This window comes from Myripristis murdjan, chromosome 4, assembly GCF_902150065.1.
Source record: "Myripristis murdjan chromosome 4, fMyrMur1.1, whole genome shotgun sequence".
NCBI classification, from domain to species: domain Eukaryota; kingdom Metazoa; phylum Chordata; class Actinopteri; order Holocentriformes; family Holocentridae; genus Myripristis; species Myripristis murdjan.
Window position 1 is genome coordinate 5,133,590 of NC_043983.1, and position 21,924 is coordinate 5,155,513.

Genomic DNA, 21,924 nt, shown 5'->3' on the forward strand with positions numbered 1-21,924 from the left:
ACAGAAGCGCTCGCAAATACCAGTGATACAGTGGCAACATAGCGACTTTCCAAACTACCCCCAAGTGACTTAATAACTTAACGTTAGTCAGAAACTTATTTGTGTAACGTTTGTTGTGTTTGTTTTTGTGCTGATATGCCGTGCGCTGGCCCCCCATCCCTCCCTCTCCTTGCTGATACAATGACAACTTAGCGACTTTCCAAACTCCCCCAAGTGACTAAATCCCCTAACGTTAATCAGAGACGTATTTGTGTAATTATTGTGTTCATTTTTATGCTGCTATGCCGTGCACTGCTGCTATGCCGTGCACTGGCTGCCTTCCCATCTCTCCTTCGTTCCACTTACTGCTACTGTTTGTGTTTGTACCTATTTTGTCAGTATCTTAGATCTTGCCATTTATGTTTGTGTGTGGAGACATTTGAGAAAATAATTTTAAAAAATTAATTATAAAATGTTAATCTAATGCCCAAATAAATCAGTTAATCAATATCTGTGTTTGCCAATTGTTAAACACTCTGAAATTGTTATACTAGCTTCTTGGTTTGTCTCAAAGAGTGCGCCAGATTGATGCATTTCAATTCCATATATTCAAAGTTTTCGGCCAGGGGGCTCGGCGCCCCGGAACCCTCAAACCGTGCAGGGGGGCACCCCCCGCCACCTAAGACCTAAAATTGGCCAGGGAAAACCCTGCTGTTGTAGAGGCAAAAACTTGTGCATGGCAGGAGTCTGGAGAGTCCATGGAAATGAATCTATGATTGGCCTCAGGGAGGATCTGGCAAATTATTTGATGACTCAGCAAGGGAAGGCAGACCACTGACCAGGCTGTCCTCAGCATGGGTGGAGGAATACTAAGTTTGACTGAGAGTGTTGTCAGGTGGTGGAAAGAACAATTTGAAGAACTCCAGAGCCCGACAGATCCTCTATACAGGAGAATTGCTGGATATGTATCTCTCTGGCTGCAGTTACTGAGGTAGACAGAAAGTTCAAGGCTGCAGAGTTGGATTAGATTCACCCAGAGATGTTGAAGGCCCTGGACACTGTTTCAGCACTGACATGCTTTTTCAGTGTCACATGGATATTGGAGACAGTGCCCAGGACTGGTAAACAGGTGTGGTGGTGTCCATATTAAATAGTCCATAGTGCGGTACAAAATACACTTTGTGGATTTTGTTGTTTTCCATCTGGTGTATGCAAGTCTAAAGATGTGCTCGGTGCAAATTCAGTCTAGCACAGAGAATTAAATAAAAAAAATTAAACAGACAAACTGTTGCAAAAGTCCGAAAAGGTCTTTCTCCTTCACTTTCCCCACATACGTTTTCCAAGCCAGGTTGGGGATTTGAACTAGCAACTGTTGTTGGTAACTGGAGCCTACTTCTCTAGCCTCTTGGCTTCTATTGCCCCAAGGACTTTTAAGCAGTATTATGATACTTAAAAGTGCCACCACATTGCATCCCACAGTTTCGCACCTACTCTGTGAAAGCTGGACGAGAAGGAAAACCTCTGCCAATCATCTTGTGTGATACCATGGGACTGGAGGAAAGCACAGGGGCGGGGCTTGATGTGGATGACATCCTTAGCATCCTGAAAGGTCACATTCCAGACTGTTACCAGGTACAGTGTTTTCTTACATTTCTCTGCAAATATTTCCCTTGCTTTCAGCAGAATATTAACATGGTATTAATTTGCCTCCCTCTCTGCCTTCATATTCCTTTTGTTGTTCTTGTTTCTATGAAAGAAATTATTTTTGTCTTTCCTTTGTATGGCTTAGTTCAACCCTTCTGTTCCGCTGCAAGTGGAAGCCCACGGCTATCGCAGATCTCCAGAACTTAAGGACCAGATCCACTGTGTGGTCTTTCTCATTGATGCCTGCAAGGTCTCCATCATGCCCACTAAGCTGGAGGAGAAGCTGGCCGCTGTTCGCAGAAAGGCCATCTTAATGGGTAAATCAGTCATATCATAGGTCCAGTTTCATTTGCATCTTGACTGAAGAAAACAGGACCTCAGGCCTGTAAGTGGGGTCATTTACAGTGAACATTGTACAATTCTAGCACAGATATATCAGACATACAACAGATGGTGGAGATTATACGGCTACTGGCTGTTGAAAAATCACTTTTCCTTTTTTAAGTCATTTTAAAAACCTAATTTCACTGAAGGCTTTCAAATTAAATTAATTTGAAGATATTTACTATTATGTTACTTTACTGCACTCCTCTTACTCTTGTTTTAAAATGCTTCTTTTATTACATGTGTAGGTCTTTTAGCATCCACTTCTATTTTCTCTTTCATGATTTATGCCTCATCTTTTATACTGTTCTGTTTTTTTGGTGTTGCAGTTTATAATTTTTTTAGGAAGGGGCTATATAAAAAATAGAATTTGTTGAATTTGAAGTCTCCACATTTACATATTCATCAGTGACACATAATTTTGCAAAACAATAAACAATTTTTAAAAAATGATTGGACACTCAAAAATATAGAAGGTAACTAAGCCATACTTCCACAAACAGGATACACAACATCTTTGAGACAGATAAATATGTTTTTTAATTTTTGCACAAAATCGATAGTGCCTTGGAAATGTTTGTTTTACAGGGATTCCCCAGCTGGTCCTGCTGACCAAAGTGGATGAAGCCTGCCCCACTGTTGCAGAAGACCTGAGCAACATTTATAAGAGCCGCTACATTAAGGACATGGTGAGATCTATTTAAAGAGGAATTCCATCCCAATTCACCTTTGGGGTTTTATCCTGAAAAACTAAAAAACAATTTTCAAAGGTTCATGTGACTTGTACGATGAAGTTTGCATAATATGTGCTGGTGTAATAATCCGCCTTATATTCAAAACCTAGTTCCACAAAAGTTCGGGACACTACTGTAATTTTCTTGAATGTAAGCGTTACATGAAAAGACTAAATTATATGTTCAGTCTCAAAACTTAATGGACCAAAAGATTTGCAGCCGATATCCAGGAAATGGAGGAGTCCATATAGATGCTGTAGAAGGCAGCTTTTGCTCTTGCTCTGAGGTATTCAGCTCAGGGGAACCTTTCCTGTGGACATTGCTGGTCCTCTCAAACTAAGAGTCACTCTATGAATTTAACACATTGTAAATCAGATCTCCTTTCACTGCTCCCTGGTTTTCTCTCTCTGCTCCCTCTTTTTCCTTCTCTCACACCCCAAACATTCCTTCAGTTTCATACCTCCCTCTCTTTGTTCACCCAGCCCTGCCCACATAGGAAACTACCAATAAGCACTTGCATGACCATATATGAACACTAGGTATACCTTCTCTGTGGGCCAGGATTACACATGAGAGTCACACCGGGTAGATCTAGCCCTGCAAGGCTTTAACATTTAGATCAACCCATTAAACCACTGATCTCATGCCGGTGGTGATTCCACACTGGTATTGATGGAAAATCATACATCAGGTAAAGCTGACATTTGGGATTTCCCCAATTTCCTTGTGTGTTGTAATGAAACATCCTCTGATGCTAAGCTAAGGCACATTATCATAATGTAAGCTGAGGACCTTGGGTATTTCGGGTCTTTTAACATCAGCCACCCTTGTCCAGGTGATCAAGCCTCAACTTATGCCCCAGCAGCAATCTCCCATAGATCTGTTGTCTTGATCTTGAGCTGCATGGAGTCTCTCTCTGCAGCCTCTTTGCTGTTGCAGATGGCTCGCCACCACCTCCTCCCCCTCCTTTGATGCCCCCCTCCTTTGATACCAAGGTGTAAGCGTGTAAACCCTACAGAGGGTCCACCCCTCTGTACCCAATCTCAACAGGTGTGCACCTCACTCTCAAGCCTTGTCTCTTACAGTCACTGTAAGAGACAAGCTATCTCATATATCCTCAACTTCACTTTGCATGACATGCCGTAACACAGAGGAGCTGTCGCCATGGTTGCCATGTGCCTGTGTTTTCGTCACGTGAGCAGAAGCCTGCAGAGCTGTAGTCATGTCTTCCGTTAAGTTAACGTTAACGGAGGACAAAAGCGCAACGTTTGTAATATGAGTGTCCAGGGGCGCTGTATATGGGGGAAAAGTTAGGACAATTCCAAGGGCCCTTGCCTGACAGGGGCCCCAAACAATAGGTAAAAACTAATATCAAATTATTAAACCATCATCGAGTAAATAAATAAATAAATTAATTTTAAAAAAAAAATATATATATATATATATATATATATATATATATATATATATACACTATATTACCAAAAGTATTCGCTCACCCATTCAAATGATCAGAATCAGGTGTCCTAATCACTTGGCCTGGCCACAGGTGTATAAAATCAAGCACTCAGGCATGCAGACTGTGAAACAAGACATTTGTGAAAGAATGGGCCGCTCTCAGGAGCTCAGTGAATTCCAGCGTGGAACTGTCATAGGATGCCACCTGTGCAACAAATCCACTTGTGAAATTTCCTCGCTCCTAAATATTCCACAGTCAACTGTCAGCTCTATTATAACAAAATGGAAGCGTTTGGGAACAACAGCAACTCAGCCACGAAGTGGTAGGCCACGTAAAGTGACGGAGAGGGGTCAGCGGATGCTGAAGCGCATAGTGCAAAGAGGTCGCCGACTTTCTGCACAGTCAATTGCTACAGAGCTACAAACTTCATGTGACCTTCAGATTAGCCCAAGTACAGTACGCAGAGAGCTTCATGGAATGGGTTTCCATGGCCGAGCAGCTGCAGCCAAGCCACACATCACCAAGTGCAATGCAAAGCGTCGGATGCAATGGTGTAAAGCACGCCGCCACTGGCCTCTAGAGCAGTGGAGACGCGTTCTCTGGAGTGATGAATCACGCTTTTCCATCTGGCAATCTGATGGACGAGTCTGGGTTTGGAGGTTGCCAGGAGAACGGTACATTTCAGACTGCATTGTGCCGACTGTGAAATTTGGTGGAGGAGGAATTATGGTGTGGGATTGTTTTTCAGGAGCTGGGCTTGGCCCCTTAATTCCAGTGAAAGGAACTTTGAATGCTTCAGGATACCAAAACATTTTGGACAATTCCATGCTCCCAACCTTGTGGGAACAGTTTGGAGCGGGCCCCTTCCTCTTCCAACATGACTGCGTACCAGTGCACAAAGCAAGGTCCATAAAGACATGGATGACAGAGTCTGGTGTGGATGAACTTGACTGGCCTGCACAGAGTCCTGACCTGAACCTGATAGAACACCTTTGGGATGAATTAGAGCGGAGACTGAAGGCTGAATTATGCTTCCGCGTAGGAAGAGCGTACGGAGGTTGTGCGAAGCTTACGGGGGTTGTGCGACCGCCGCAGAGCCTTGCCGCGCGCCTCCCAAAAATTGTAACTACGCGGACCCTCCGCAGCCCCACAAGAGCTGTGATTGGTCCGCCGAAGTACACTATTTCCGGCATTTCGTTGCAACCGGCATCACATTCCTGTTGTTGTGCCGTCAGCGCCGTTTTTTTTTTTTTTTTTTTTTTTTTTTAAACTGTTGTGTCTCGACTCGTCGGTTGTGTTTGAAAACTTTGGAGAGTGCCCGCACCTATACGACTCGTCCACTTGCCACAGAAGAGCAGCGACCATACGTCACAGGGTCTACGTTGGTGGGAGGAGAATTGCTCTGTGTGTTTGCAGAGGTATGTTGGACACACACACGCTGCGTAGGAAATACGTGCTTCGCACAACCCCCATACGGTCTTCCAACGCTGAAGCATAATTCAGCCTTGAGAGCCAGGCCTTCTCGACCAACATCAGTGTGTGACCTCACCAATGCGCTTTTGGAAGAATGGTCAAACATTCCTATAAACACTCTCCTCAACCTTGTGGACAGTCTTCCCAGAAGAGTTGAAGCTGTAATAGCTGCAAAAGGTGAACCGACATCATATTGAACTCTATGGGTTAGGAATGGGATGGCACTTCAGTTCATAGTATGAGTAAAGGCAGGTGAGCGAATACTTTTGGTAATATAGTGTATTAGGGGTGGGTAAAAATATCGATTCATCAATGCATTGCAATATCTTTTTTCACAATTCAATATCGATTCACAAAAGCCTCTGAATCGATTCAACTGCTAACCAGTAGGGGGCGCGGTGAGCAACACCTCCGTGTGATTCACGTTGTACGGACGGAAGCCGCACTGTACACAACAACATGAAAGCAAGTAGCTGTAGCGTTAAGTCGGCACCTGTGACTTTAAAATCTGACGTTGGGCTCACTTTGGATTTAAATGTAACCCCGGAACACAGGTAAGAGACTAGAGTCAAGTCGTGTGTAAACTGTGCCAGGCAGTATTAAGGTAGTGTAATAATACTGCAAACCTGCGCAGCCACCTTAGCTGACACCATGCCGATGTTATGCAGCAACCTGTGGCTAAACCAAAACAGATGCAACTCCACACATCCTTTATCCTTTAAGCATTATTACACGAGAGGGTGTGCTTGATGCTGACGGGCGCATCACTGAAGTGACAATAATGACGGTCAGGCACACCCTCTCATGTAATAATGCGATTATACAACTATTACCAACAAAATTAAATGTATAATCAAGATGTATTCATACTGTGAGCATTTCGCTCTCAAAATATCAGTGTTTTTTGCCGGTATTCTCTCCGTTTCTGCGGAAATACATGAGATCTGACGTTAACTAGTCCTTGTCAGCCAGCCAACTGCTCTGCTAGCTCAGTCATGTTGTAACTAGAATATCCGCTGGAAAAAATATTTTTTTTCATGGACTGATAGTTATACTTCTGCCGACTTCTCAGTCATTTTTAATCTAACAGTTGCCGTGACAGCAACTCACCAACACAGCTGATTTTTTTTTATCTACAACTAACTTATATTAACAGTTATATTTAAATATAGGCTACTGCTTTCCAGTGCCGGCGCCATAAAAACATCTGTCTTTTAATAAACTCACTGGCAGATGTTTTATTTCAGCTGGGGGTGTGTCACTCCAAGTTAACGTCAGCAGCAAAAATTCGAATTGTTACCCAAAGAATCGAAATCGAATCGAATCGTGAGGTTCTTAACAATTCCCAGCCCTAATATATATATATATATATATATATATATATATATATATATATATATTCTTTTTTTTTTTTTTTTTTTTTTTTTTTTCATGGGGCCCAAAAATTCATGGCACCCCTGTGAGTGTCTCAAGGGGTGGTAGCAAAAACCGGACATTTTAACACAACAGACTTAATAAAGCATCTGAAGAAGCATCATGGAAAGGAGTACGGAGACTTTTTACAGGCGAGTGCAAAGAAAAGCGAACCGTTTTTGTTTTGGTGCAGCAAATCTTGGGTCTGTTTCCCAAAGCAGGTTTAGTGAAAACTCTGAGTCTGTTAACCCTGAAATGAGGGAAACTCTGAGTTTTCCGTTTCACAAAGGGAGGTAACTCAAAGCAGAGAAAGAGGGGTAGCTCTAGCCTGTTTCCCAGAGGGAGGTAATTTAGGCTCTCGGTCAGTTACCGCAGTAACAGACTCCATGAAACTAACGGTATTTAACTTCCTCATTCATTCAGTCAGCAGGCGAGTTTTGGTGTGGCATATTAGTTCTGCCGTCTGTTATTTAAAAAATAATAATTAAAAAACAGTCAGTAGGCCTTTATTAGAAGTCCATTAGTAGTTAGGTGGCGTCTTTTTTTCACGAACATGGCATGTCCTTTCGACAGCGATCCCGTGGATGAAGGTGCAGTGTTACTGCGCAGAGAATTAAATATTCGTCGGGAGATGGTTATAAGACCGCGCATAGATGTTTTAGCATTTCCAGACAATTATCTTTTTGAGCGTTACCGTTCCACATCACCTAAATGAAATAAATTAATAGGCCAGCAGTAATTCAAGCAGTTTTCCCCTGTAATATTATTGATTGCAACGGACTACATTTAAACCTACGCATTGACCCGAGCAGCAATGTTCTCCCACGCCGTCTCCCTCTCCTTTCCCACTGCAGCGGTGTTACATTTAAAAAAAAAAAAAAAAAAAGTTCAAACTCGCTGTATGAATGCATTAAGATTTCCAATTCAATTGAGGTCCAATCCAATCCACTTTATTTATATAGCACAATTTAACAAACCCAAGGTTTTCCAAAGTGCTGCACAGCAAGATAAAACACCACAAAATAACACAACAAAGGCAGAATAAAAAGATAAAAAAAAAAAAAAAAACACAGTAGGATAACACGATAAAATAAAATAAGAGCAATTAAAATACAATCAGATAAAGTAAATAATAATAATAATAAAACAAAATAGGATAGAATAAATAAAATATATAAAATATTAAAATAAAATAATAAAATAAAAATAAAATAAAGTAAAAATACAATTATAATTTTAATAGAATAAAATAATGTAAAATGCACTGCCCGCACAGCATAAAAGAAAAAAAAAAACATGCACATATAAAATCATAAATCATAAAATCATAAAACCTACATGCTATCAAAAGCTAAAGAAAAGAAGTGGGTTTTAAGAAGGGTTTTAAAATGAGATAGTGAGGAGGCCTGCCTAATGTGCAGCGGCAATCGATTCCAAAGTGTTGGAGCCGCTACGGCAAAAGCTTGTTCCCCTCTGAGCTTTAACCTAACTTTCGGCACGGTCAGGAGCAGCTGGTCAGCTGACCTAAGAGAGCGGCTCGGAGAGTAGGGGAGCAGCAGCTCGGAAAGGTAGGGTGGGGCAAGGCCATTCAGGGCTTTAAAAGCAAATAAAAGGATTTTAAAATGAATCCTAAAATGGACGGGCAGCCAGTGGAGTGAAGCTAAAATAGGTGAAATGTGCTCATACTTGCTTGTGCCAGTTAAAAGACGTGCAGCAGCATTTTGTACAAGTTGAAGACGGGCAATGAAGGATCCACTAACCCCCATGTAAAGTGAATTACAATAATCCAGCCGAGTGGTCACAAAGGCATGGATTACAGTTTCAAATTGCTGTCTCTGAAGGACAGGTTTAATTTTTGCCAGCTGCCTTAACTGGAAGAAGCTTGACTTCACCACTGCTTTAATCTGGCTGTCAAAGTTTAGCTCTGTGTCCACTTTTACCCCCAGGTTTTTCACAATTGGCTTGAGATACTGTGCCAGAGATCCCAGATCAACTAAGGGAGTCACAGAAGTGCCACCAAAGACCATGACTTCTGTCTTTTCTTCATTAAAATTCAAAAAATTTAATGACATCCACGATTTAAGTTCATGTAAACATTTAAGTAATGGTTTGACACAGAAGGAGTCAGCCCTTTTAAGGGGGACATAGATCTGACTGTCATCCGCATAACAGTGAAAGGAAATGCCATGTTTCCTGAGAATGGAACCAAGTGGGAATAAATACAGGGAAAATAAAAGAGGGCCAAGCACAGAGCCCTGTGGAACCCCACATGAGAGAGGAGCAGTGGAGGACACAGAGTCATCAATGCTGACACAGAAAGTCCGCTTTGACAGGTAAGACCTGAACCATTCAAGTGCTGTGCCCCTGATGCCCACCCACTGCTCCAACCGAGCAATCAGGATGTCATGGTCCACTGTATCAAATGCTGCTGTCAAATCTAACAGTACAAGGACAACACAGTGACCAGAGTCAGTAGCTAAAAAGATGTCATTAAAAACTCTTAAAAGTGCTGATTCTGTGCTGTGCATTGTTTTAAAACCGGATTGGAAAGTCTAAAAAGTCAATAATTGTGAATAGACAGTCTTCTCTAAGATTTTAGAAAGGAACGGCAATTTAGAGATGGGCCTGAAATTTGCTAACACAGTGGGATCCAGCCCAGGTTTTTTTAACAAAGGTTGCACAACTGCATGTTTAAAGTTTACAGGGACCACTCCAGAGGACAGGCTGCTATTAATAACTGTGAGAAAGGATGGCCCAACTGTGGGGAAAACCTACTTAAAAAGTCGGGGGGGAACAGTATCATCTGGAGAACCTGAGGGCTTCAGTTGACCGACAATCTTCTGCACAAAGGGCAGGGTCACAGGCTCAAACGTGTCCAAAACAGCAGGGCAGGGGACAGACACTGAAGGATCAGACACAGGGGGTGAAATAAGTGCTCTGGTAGAGGTGACCTTATCAATGAAGAATTTAAGAAAGTTTTCACACACAGCAGGAGAGGCCTCAATTCCGACTGTCTGTGGTGCATTCAGAGCGGAGTTGATAACTTTAAACAACACACGAGGCTTGTGGCAGTTTAATAGAACAATATGGGAAAAATACTTTCTTTTAGCCTCTTTCACAGTGGATTGATAATGACGCCAGCGGCCCCTCAACATTTGGAAAGACACTTGCAATTTGTCCTTTTTCCACTTGCGCTCTGCTCTGCGACACTCCTGCCTGGCAGCACGGGTTGTTTCATTATATTCCGGTTAAGGTAACTGCGCTGCGGCAACTGGAATATTCCGTTTACATGTTACTTGGCACGCCCCCGTGTTTCGGCGTATTCTCTCTGACGTAATGCGACTTTCAGCCGCGGGGGGCAGCAGTACGCGTATAGGCGTCTGGTCTGCCGGAAAAACAGACGAAGAAGTCTTCTTCCTCGTCTTCTTCTACTTTTTCTTCTTCTTCTGTCGCTAGTTCTATGTTTTCTCCCATCGATATACTCCGTGATATTTAAGTCTTTCATTAGCTGAAGGCGGACTGCAGTCTCTTGGCTCTTGCTGCTGTTCGCCCTGCCGTTTTCCCCGCTTGCAGTAACCATAGCAACGAAGACGCCACAGAAGTCATTGTGAGTCGAGCATGCGCAGTCGTGACTGAATATTCCGGTTCGGGGAGTTTTCCGACTAAGGTGGTTACAAGGATACAAGGAAGCTTATTTGTCATTATACAACAGGTTGAATAATGAAATTAAAGTGTGGTTCCCTCTTGATTGATTAATTGATTGTATAGAAAATAAAATTATTAAACATGGAGGAGTGTAGATGGTGCATTTAGTAGTCTCACAGCCTGAGGGAAGAAGCTGCTCTGTAGTCTGGTTGTACGGCAGCGAATACTTCTGTATCTTTTGCCTGATGGCAGCAGGGTGAACAGGCTGTGGCTGGGGTGGGTGTTGTCTTTTAGGATCCTTTTGGCTCTGCGCAGGCACCTCACCTCCCCGATATCACTGATGCTTGGTAGATGGGTGCCAATGATGTTTTGGGCAGTTTTAATCACTCGTTGCAGAGTCTTCCTGTCCTGGGCCGTGCACATCCCATGCCAGTTTGTGATGTTTCCAGTCAGGATGCTTTCAATCGCTCCTTTGTAGAAGCTGACAAGAACTTGGCGTGGGAATTTTGCTTTCTTAAGTTTCCTTAAGAAATACAGCCGTTTCTGGGCTTTTTTAACCAGGGCAGAGATATGTGAAGTCCATGTTAGGTTCTCTGTTATGTTGATTCCCAGGAACTTAAAACTGCTCACTTGCTCCACCTCAGCTCCATTGATGTAGACAGGGTTGTGTGTCTTTGCCTCCTTTTTTCGAAAATCAACTATCAGCTCTTTGGTTTTGCTGACGTTGAGCAGAAGGTTGTTGTCTGTGCACCATTCTGCAAGATGGTTGATTTCCTCCCGATATGAGAACTCATCATTGTTGGAAATCCGGCCAATGATGGTGGTGTCATCCGCGAACTTCACAATAGAGTTCTCTCCATGTCGGGGGTTGCAGTCGTGGGTGTACAGCGTGAACAGGAGGGGGCTGAGCACACAGCCCTGGGGCGCTCCGGTGTTGAGCACTAGAGTGGAGGAGGAGAGACTGCCAATCCGAACTGACTGGGGTCTGTTTGTGAGGAAGTCCAGTATCCAGTTGCAGAGAGTGGTACTGATGCCCAGAGTGCTCAGTTTTCCAATCAGCTTCATGGGGGAGATTGTGTTGAAAGCTGAGCTGAAGTCAACAAACAGCATTCTGATGTAGGTGCTGCTTTTCTCCAGGTGAGTGAAGACTGAATGGAGAGCAGTGGATATGGCATCCTCTGTGGATCTGTTGGTTCTGAATGCAAACTGCTGAGGGTCCAGACTGGCAGGGATGTTGTTCTTTATGTGCTGGAGAACCAGTTTCTCAAAGCACTTCATCAGGATGGGGTGAGTGCCACAGGGCGGTAGTCATTTAGATTAGACACTGCAGACTTTTTAGGCACAGGGATAATGGTGGCTGTCTTGAAGCAGGTGGGAACACTCTCCTGTGACAGTGATATGTTGAAGATGTCAGTAATGACATCTACTAGCTGGTTGGCACATGTTTTTAGTAAACGGCCAGGGATGTTGTCAGGCCCAGCAGCTTTACTCATATTCACTTTCAGCAGGACTTTCCTCACATCCACTGTGGATACTGACAGTGGCCGGTCCTCTGGAGGCGGAGTAGACTTTACAGCTGAAGTAGACTTTACAGCTGACTTTACATGCCCCAATATTCCGGTTGGAACAGGAATATTCCAGGGGGCTTATTCGGAATTCTCTCCAACCGGAATATGACCTTAATTGGGTTCGGTGCCTGTTTACATGACACGTGCGCAACCGGAATATTGCGAATATTCCGGTTAATACAGGAATAAGGTGTGCATGTAAACGTGCTCATTGAGCCAGGGCTCCGGTTTAGTTTTAGTTTTTTGCTGCCTGGTCTTAAATGGAGCTGCAATGTTTATGGCAGTCTGACAGGTGTCGAGAAACCACGAGTTGATAGCCTCTGTATCTGTACCAACGGGTTTTCAGGGCAACACACATGAATATTACAATCTCCAACAATAAGGACCCGATCATATCTGGGCATAATATCAGCCAGGAACATAGAAAAATCCGTCAGGAAGTCTTTGTTATACACTATATTGCCAAAAGTATTCGCTCATCTATCCAAATCATTGAATTCAGGTGTTCCAATCACTTCCATGACCACAGGTGTATAAAATCAAGCACCTAGGCATGCAGACTACTTCTACAAACATTTGTGAAAGAATGGGTCGCTCTCAGGAGCTCAGTGAATTCCAGCATGGTGCTGTAATAGTAATGTAATAGGATGCCACCTGTGCAGTAAGTCCAGTTGTGAAACTTCCTCGCTACTAAATATTCCACAATCAACTGTTAGTGGTACTATAACAAAGTAGAAGCGATTGGGAACGACAGCAACTCAGCCACGGAGTGGTAGGCCACATAAAATCACAGCGGGGTCAGCGGATGCTGAGACGCATAGTGCGCAGAGGACGCCAACGTTCTGCAGAGTCAATAGCTTGAGACCTTTAAACTTCATGTGATCTTCAGATTAGCTCAAGAGCAGTGCGTAGAGAGCTTCATGGAATGGGTTTCCATGGCCAAGCAGCTGCAGCCAAGCCACACATCACCAAGCACAATGCAAAGCATCAGATGCAGCGGTGTAAAGCACACCGCCACTGGACTCTAGAGCAGTGGAGACGCGTTCTCTGGAGTGACGAGTCACGCTTCTCCGTCTGGCAATCTGATGGACGAGTCTGGGTTTGGTGGTTGCCAAGAGAACGGTACTTGTCTGACTGCATTGTGCCAAGTGTAAAGTTTGGTGGAGGGGGGATTATGGTGTGGGGTTGTTTTTCGGACTTTGGGCTCGGCCCCTTAGTTCCAGTGAAAGGAATTCTTAATGCTTCAGCATACCAAGACATTTTGGACAATTTTATGCTCCCAGCTTTGTGGGAACAGTTTGGAGCGGGCCCCTTCCTGTTCCAACATGACTGCGCACCAGTGCACAAAGCAAGGTCCATAAAGACATGGATAAGCGAGTTTGGTGTGGAAGAACTTGACTGGCCTGCACAGAGTCCTGACCTCAACCCAAGAGAACACCTTTGGGATGAATTAGAGCGGAGACTGCGAGCCAGGCCTTCTTGTCCAACATCAGTGTGTGACCTCACAAATGCACTTCTGGAAGAATGGTCAAAAATTCCCATAAACACACTCCTAAACCTTGTGGAAAGCCTTCCTAGAAGAGTTGAAGCTGTTATAGCTGCAAAGGATGGGCCCACATCATATTAAATCCTATGGTTTAAGAATGGGATGTCACTCATGTTCATATGTGTGTGAAGGCAGCCGAGCGAATACTTTTGGCAATATAGTGTATTTGGGAGGCCGATAGATCACAGCACACAACACCGTATGGGAATGCCCCAGCTCGAACAAACTCAGTTCAAAGCTGGTGAAGGAGGATGACAGCGATATGTGTTTACATTTAAAATCACTCTTAAAAACAGTCGCAATCCCTCCTCCTCGGCCAGACGTCCGGGGAGAGTTAAAATAGCAGCAGTCATTAGGTAAAAGTTCTGTAAAACAACTGGACTCACCAACACTCAGCCAGGTCTCGGAGATAAAGAGGAAGTCCAGTTTCCGGGATATGAAAAAATCCTTAAGGATAAATGATTTATTTGCTAGTGATCTGGCGTTAACCAGGCCAAACCTGGCAGGAACTGGTTGGTCAGGGCGAGCAATTGACAGGGAAACCCGATACAGAGGGCGCAGGTTCCCCAGATTCACTCCGCGCCACCGGGGACAGGGAGAGCAGGGTCTGCGGGAGACATTGGTGACACGGACAGGAATGGAAAAGGCAGGAGCGGTCGCATGAGCTGCCCACAAGGGGGGGCTAGTGTGGGATAATGGTGAGTCGCAGTTTGTTTTGGGCACGGGGGAGGAAGAACCGTCAAGCTGGCACGTGCGCGGTGCAAAGAGTCACTTGCGGGCGTGCTGTACAGCATGCTGTATATTGGCAGCGAGCATGCGGTTTCCCAGCATGTTTAAATGAAGACCGTCTCTTGCATACATGGAGGAACGTTCCCAGAACAGGTCGAAATTGTGGATATAGGCGATTTTGTGCTCTGTGCAGACCGACTGGAGCCAGGTGTGGAGAGAAAGAATCCTGCTAAAACGACCTGCACCGCGGCCCAGTGTAGGGATTGGGCCGGAAATATAAGCAATTTTTCCACTATTGTTGAGGAGATTGAGAAGGCGGATAAAATCTGCTTTCATTAGCTCCGACTGTTGTCGGGCAGTGTCATTTGAGTCACAGTGGATTATGATTCTAGAAACTGTGGGTGGGGATGAGTCCAGGAGGCGAGGGAGTGTTTTCAGGATGTCCCAGGTAGTAGCTCCAGGTAAGCAGTGCGTGATGGCATTTGCGAAGCGGACATTTCGGACTATGGAGTCTCCCACAATTAAGTCGGTGGGGGGGGGAGAGGGGGGTGGGAGCCCGGCCAGCAGTAACGTCAGGAGAGGGTACCTGGTTCACAGCTGGAGCAGCAGCAGTGGCGGCGGGGAAGGATGGGACATCCGCTGCAGCTGCCACAGCTCCAGACGTTGGGCTGTGGACCAGCTTTGGAGACAGCTCCTCGGGTGGCTGGGGGCGAGGAAGACCACCAGAGCGTCTATGCACAGCGTCCCTCAGCAACCTGCAGCAGGAGGAGGAGGACCGCTGTCTTTTTTGCTGAGAGGCCAAGTGGTCGCCACGGACCGCATCCGTCCAGAGCGGCAGGTGTGTGGATCTTGCTGAGTCCTTCGGTCTGGCTCCGGTGCTGGACCACGTAGCAACCGGAGATGGGAGCACGGTCGCCGCAGCCGCCGTCGGGGGAGGCGACGCGTCAGCAGGTGAAGACTCCACCGCTGTCGCCGCTGACATTGCTGTCACAGCTGGGACACAGTCTGGTTCCGTTGGATGAGAAGGGGGAGAGCCAGCCAGTGGAACAGGATCGGCCGTGGAGGCATCAGCAGGGTGAGCAGGGACATCAGGTGGTAGTGTGGCGAAGCGGTTTGTGAGGTTGAGAAACGAGGGCGAGGCAGTGCGGGGGCGCCCACTCAAACCTTTGCCCACTACCACTGACCAGGGAGTCTGAGAGCTGGGGGTTGAGCAGGAGGAGGGCCAGTGAGAGGGTGATGATGCGGGGTCCCAGTGGATGGTGTCGGCGAAGGCAGAGTTCATGGTGGAGATGATTTTGGACTGAGCGGCTGCGGTGTCAATGCAATCAGAGAGGAGAGATTCTTTTTTTTCTGAGTTCATCTGAGAGCCGTCGGATGTCTTCCTTGAGGTGAGTAATGCTTCTTTCTGCTTTCTGCCAGTTCTCACAGGGGATGGTGGTGTGTGGTGGGGTACGTGGTGCCATAGTTGGGACAGAAGGTGGGCCTGTGAACACAGAAAACAGCTCCGGTGTTACGGATTAACTGGTTTCCGTGTTAACTGGTGACCTTTGTTTGTAAACGTCGGGCGTTTCTCGTGGCAACAGCAGATGTTCTAATCACGGCGAGGGGACGCAGCTGACCTCGCGAACGCCTTAATGACTATTATTAAATCTCTCTTATAATTTTCTAGACTTGGCTAACTATCTGCTCAACTTAGCTTGTTGGTGGTTCATGTGGTTTAGTGAAACGGTGGGATCAGAAATCTACTCCATATTTTGCTTTATTTTCTTCAAAATAAAAAATTATCCACCCGGGGTTCGATACCGGGTGTGAAACTTAAAAGAAACGTTGTAAGTCATTTAATTAGACCACTAGGCCATCGTACCTGTTGCGGACTTTACCTGACAATATAATACATGTCAGGCGATTACAACCACACGGCCTCCTCCAGGTCCACGGCGTTGAAGTGGCACAGAGAGAGAATGGTTTGAGCAGTACAGGGAGGTGAGTCTTACCGGACACCTAATCCACCTCACCGGGCCCAATTCTGGGCCCGGTGAGGTGGATTAGGTGTCCGGTAAGCTAGCTGGTTGCTAGCTGAAAAACGAAGCCTGACGCTTCCCCATTGCCATGGTGACTCGTCTTATAGCTGTTGTGCACGCGCTTAACTCCAGGTGAAACTACTCCGAGTTGATAAAACTAACTCAAATGCAAAATTTGCACCAAGTTGCACTTTTATTTAGTGTTACACATGACTTCAGTTGTTGTCACATATTTTCCTTCTTTCTTTAGGGGACCAGAATAGTTGTTGTACAGTGAAAGTGGTGTTTATAGATGTCAGTATCAAGCAAATTACATCCACGTATTATTAACAACTTTTAGAGTGACAAAAAGAATCGGATCGGTATCGGTATCGGATGTGAAAAAGTGGTATCGAGCCATCCCTATTATTTACCCAGTGTAACATGTATTTGAAATCTGTCTTGTAATAACATAGATAGATAGATAGATAGATAGATAGATAGATAGATAGATAGATAGGTATACTTTATTGATCCCAGACTGGGAAATTCACATACATCTGTCTATCTAGAGCTGATTCTCTGGAAAAGTCCCAGTGGCCTCTGTTCATTTTACTCTGTTTAGCCCAGATTTAGTGCTCTACCTCACCCCTGGAGGTGGGACCACATATTCTTGAAGGTGAAATATCCCCCTATCGACTCTCTCTAGTGGGATCATGACATTAACATAAACTGCCCTCAGTTAAATCTCTTTGTTTTGTGTTCCAGGTCCAGGAGGTCAGCGTCCGGCTCGGTGTACCACTGTCCTGCGTGGTTCCATTGAAGAACTACTGCGAGGAGCTGGAGCTGGACCTGAAATGTGACATCCTGCTGCTCAATGCCATCATCCAGATGCTTCGCTTTGCTGACAACTACTTTGATGACATCAATGACCGATACCACAACCTTGAGACAAAGGAGTAAGTAAGCTTATGGTCATTGGTGGGATAATTTGCAATTTGCAATTAATGTAGTTATTAATACAAGTTCAGTCAGGGAGTCTACCTGCACTGTCTCCAGGGGGTCACTCATTACCTTTCCTCCTTCCACACAAGCCAATCAGAGGCTTAATTTCCCACAGGTTTGTTCTTATTTTTCCCAGTCCTAAGGCGCTCCCCTCTAGGTTACCCTCTAAGGCCACGGATGGTATCAGCTCAACTGTTCATCATGTAGATAACACTGGGTTACAAAAATTTTTTTTTTGCAAGTTGTCTAGGTTTTTTCAACTGAATTAGGACCATTTTGCACCACTAAATCCAAAAATGACATCTATTTTTCTCAATCAGGTCAGGTTTTTTTGCTAATTTGATTTTGAAAAATTTGATCTCACAAAATTGATTACATTTTTGTGACTTTATCAGTTGATTTTTTATATAGTTCTCACCCAAAATAGGTTTTAAGAGAAAAAAAATCATTTTCTAACAGGATGTATTTATTAAGTGTTACAAACTTTAATTCCTGTAAATTGAATAATAGACATTGATAAAGGTAAGTACATGTACAGTGCAGGCCAAAAGTTTGGACACACCTTCTCATTCAATGCGTTTTCTTTATTTTCATGACTATTTACATTGTAGATTCTCACTGAAGGAATCAAAACTATGAATGAACACATGTGGAGTTATGTACTTAACAAAAAAAAGGTGAAATAACTGAAAACATGTTTGAAATGGTTTTCCAACAGTCTTGAAGGAGTTCCCAGAGGTGTTTAGCACTTGTTGGCCCTTTTGCCTTCACTCTGCGGTCCAGCTCACCCCAAACCATCTCGATTGGGTTCAGGTCCAGTGACCGTGGAGGCCAGGTCATCTGCCGCAGCACTCCATCACTCTCCTTCTTGGTCAAATAGCCCTTACACAGCCTGGAGGTGTGTTTGGGGTCATTGTCCTGTTGAAAAATAAATGATCGTCCAACTAAACGCAAACCGGATGGGATGGCATGTCGCTGCAGGATGCTGTGGTAGCCATGCTGGTTCAGTGTGCCTTCAATTTTGAATAAATCCCCAACAGTGTCACCAGCAAAACACCATCACACCTCCTCCTCCATGCTTCACAGTGGGAACCAGGCATGTGGAATCCATCCATTCACCTTTTCTGCGTCTCACAAAGACACGGCGGTTGGAACCAAAGATCTCAAATTTGGACTCATCAGACCAAAGCACAGATTTCCACTGGTCTAATGTCCATTCCTTGTGTTTCTTGGCCCAAACAAATCTCTTCTGCTTGTTGCCTCTCCTTAGCAGTGGTTTCCTAGTAGCTATTTGACCATGAAGGCCTGATTGGCGCAGTCTCCTCTTAACAGTTGTTCTAGAGATGGGTGTGCTGCTAGAACTCTGTGTGGCATTTATCTGGTCTCTGATCTGAGCTGCTGTTAACTTGCGATTTCTGAGGCTGGTGACTCGGATGAATTTGTCTTTGGTCTTCCTTTCCTGGGTCGGTCCTCATGTGTGCCAGTTTCGTTGTAGCGCTTGATGGTTTTTGCGACTCCACTTGGGGACACATTTAAAGTTTTTGCAATTTTCCGGACTGACTGACCTTCATTTCTTAAAGTAATGATGGCCACTCGTTTTTCTTTAGTTTGCTGATTGGTTCTTGCCATAATATGAATTTTAACAGTTGTCCAATAGGGCTGTCGGCTGTGTAGTAACCTGACTTCTGCACAACACAACTGATGGTCCCAACCCCATTGATAAAGCAAGAAATTCCACTAATTAACCCTGATAAGGCACACCTGTGGAGTGAAAACCATTTCAGGTGACTACCTCTTGAAGCTCATTGAGAGAATGCCAAGAGTGTGCAAAGCAGTAATCAGAGCAAAGGGTGGCTATTTTGAAGAAACTAGAATATAAAACATGTTTTCAGTTATTTCACCTTTTTTTGTTAAGTACATAACTCCACATGTGTTCATTCATAGTTTTGATTCCTTCAGTGAGAATCTACAATGTAAATAGTCATGAAAATAAAAAAAAACGCATTGAATGAGAAGGTGTGTCCAAACTTTTGGCCCGTACTGTAAATTGAACATTAAGTCGTCATTGTGCAAAATTCAGGGCATGAACTTTTGTTTCTTCGAACCCCTCGAATGCTCAGCAGCAGGGATGTCTCTCTCAGGGAGTCCAGCAGTAATCAGCCATTATGAATGCATCCCAGCGTCCCTGATACCTGGCCTCCATCTCTTTTATGTCCTGATGGAATCTCTCTCCCTGCTCATCACTCATTGATCCCAGATTCTCAGGAAACCGATCCATATGTGAGAATAAGTAATGCATTTTGATGCTCATGTTGCATCCAAGGTTTCTGAAAGCAGTCAGCATATTGGTGACAAGGTCTGCATAGTTCCTGGCCTTGTTGTTGCCAAGAAGGTTCTTCACGACCAGAACAAAAGCCTTCCATGCTTCCAGTTCCACTTCGTTCATTGAGTTTTCAAACTGAGGATCTCTGATGAACTGACGGATTTGAGGACTATCAAAGATGCCAGCTTTCAACTTCTCTATGGTCAATCCTGGAAAAGCATGGCACAAGTAGGTGAAGCAGCCACCATCCTTATCTAGAGCTTTGGTGAACTGTTTGATCAAGCCGAGCTTTATGTGCAGTGGTGGGAAGAGAATCTTGTCTCTGTCTACCAGAGGAATGTTGATGACATTCTTTGCTCTGCAAGGCACCAGTTCCTGCCGCACCGGCCAGTCCTTCTTTGTGTAATGCTGAGCAGTGTCCCCACTATCCCACATACACAGAACCCAGAGGAAAAGAAAATCAGAAAGGAGCTCTCAGAAATGTTTCATTTATTTCTCCTAGACAACTACGAGATCTGTGTGAAACCCAAGTGAGACTATAGCTTATTTCTCCTGCTTCTCATTTTTTTCTCCAGAGCAAAAAGATGGTCAAATGCTCAAATTAGACTCCTTTTAAGTTTCAAAAGAGATCTCAACAAGTTCTATAATAATTCTCAGATTTTCTCCACTTTTGCACCTCATATTGATCTAAATAAATCTAAAAAAATGAATCTATAGAGGGACTGGAGCACAATAATATTCCCTCAAACCATTGCAAGGAAACCCTCAACGGGCTTCCTTGCATAACAACATTAATAATTTGTAAGATATTGTCACCTTTAAAACTGGTTTACTTTTTGACAGTTTACAGACTTACTGAGCCTGCTGCCCATTGGCCTTATGGGTAACATGAATTTTCAGGCCCATGGCCTCCAACAGTGGGCACAAAAGGACATGGGGGGCAGCGACAGCTGTATGAAGCAGATATTGCAGTGGGGGGTTTACAGTTATGGAAGCAAGCCCAAACCATATACAATCCTAGTAATAATTTGAATAACGTACAAATATACTTATGATAATATAATCATAAAAAATAAGCAGGATGTGAACATATAAGCAGAGACTTTAATACATGGTTCTCATTTTCATACATATCACATGTAGGACATTAGCATATGTGTAGGTATAGGATTCCAATACAAAGTAGGATGTCTATTCATCAACTTAGACTTCAATTTTTGAAAAGGAAATCTGAATTGGTTGCAAAAATCATGGGCTCTTCTGTTCAAAATGACTTCTTCTTTGACTTCCTAAGTTTAATCCCTTTCAAGTCTATTAGGGAAATGTGCAGCAAACACAATACCAGGCATTGAGGACAAATCAATGAACATCAGCTTGCCCAAAATATTTTCAAGTGCAACTACTGTCCTTTTTACAGGAGCTTCCAGTAAGCTCACGATATGAAAACATGTCCCACCTGTCAGAGTATCCTGTAGAAGATTTATCCCTGCACCTGAGAATTCACTCACGAATGCAAGTTTCATCTCATTCTGACATTCACTGGTTTCTTTGTAGGAACACAATATTTCAATCTGGCCATATTTGATCTGTGTCCCATCACAAAATATCACTGTAAAATTGTTCCTTCGTTTGGCTTTGACATAATGCTTTGAAGTGTAAACAATGTTCCCTATTTGAGCTCTGTTATATGCCTTAACAGCATTATTATGTAGCCTCTGACCAAGAAACTTTTCCACAAGAAACATATCATCAGCTTCAAGAGATAGACTGAATGATGCCCCAATCATTGCCACACTGTTGACAACATTATTTGCTTGATAACTACTGTTATTTGTCATTCTGGCCAAAAACTCAGCAGCTACAGTGTTCAGCGTTATGTTTTGTGCGATGCTAGGAAGACACTGTATGATCTTTACAGCATTCACCATCTGCACAGGTATATTCTGGGTCCCATGTATAAGACGAAGTAAGTGTCCATTTTTGTCTTCAAAATGAAAGCAAGAGTGTGTCCACAAAGGTCCA

The 21,924-nt window shown here is 44.1% G+C and overlaps 1 protein-coding gene across 1 annotated transcript in view; it reads left to right on the top strand.

Moving 5' to 3' along the window:
• Nucleotides 1-21,924, top strand: part of LOC115357803 (interferon-induced protein 44-like) — a 46,006-nt gene that overhangs the window by 11,564 nt on the left and 12,518 nt on the right. The window contains exons 5-8 of the mRNA XM_030049504.1: nucleotides 1,459-1,611; nucleotides 1,769-1,940; nucleotides 2,596-2,696; nucleotides 17,343-17,533. Of these exons, the coding sequence (XP_029905364.1) occupies nucleotides 1,459-1,611; nucleotides 1,769-1,940; nucleotides 2,596-2,696; nucleotides 17,343-17,533 (617 nt within the window). The remainder of the gene's footprint in view (nucleotides 1-1,458; nucleotides 1,612-1,768; nucleotides 1,941-2,595; nucleotides 2,697-17,342; nucleotides 17,534-21,924) is intronic.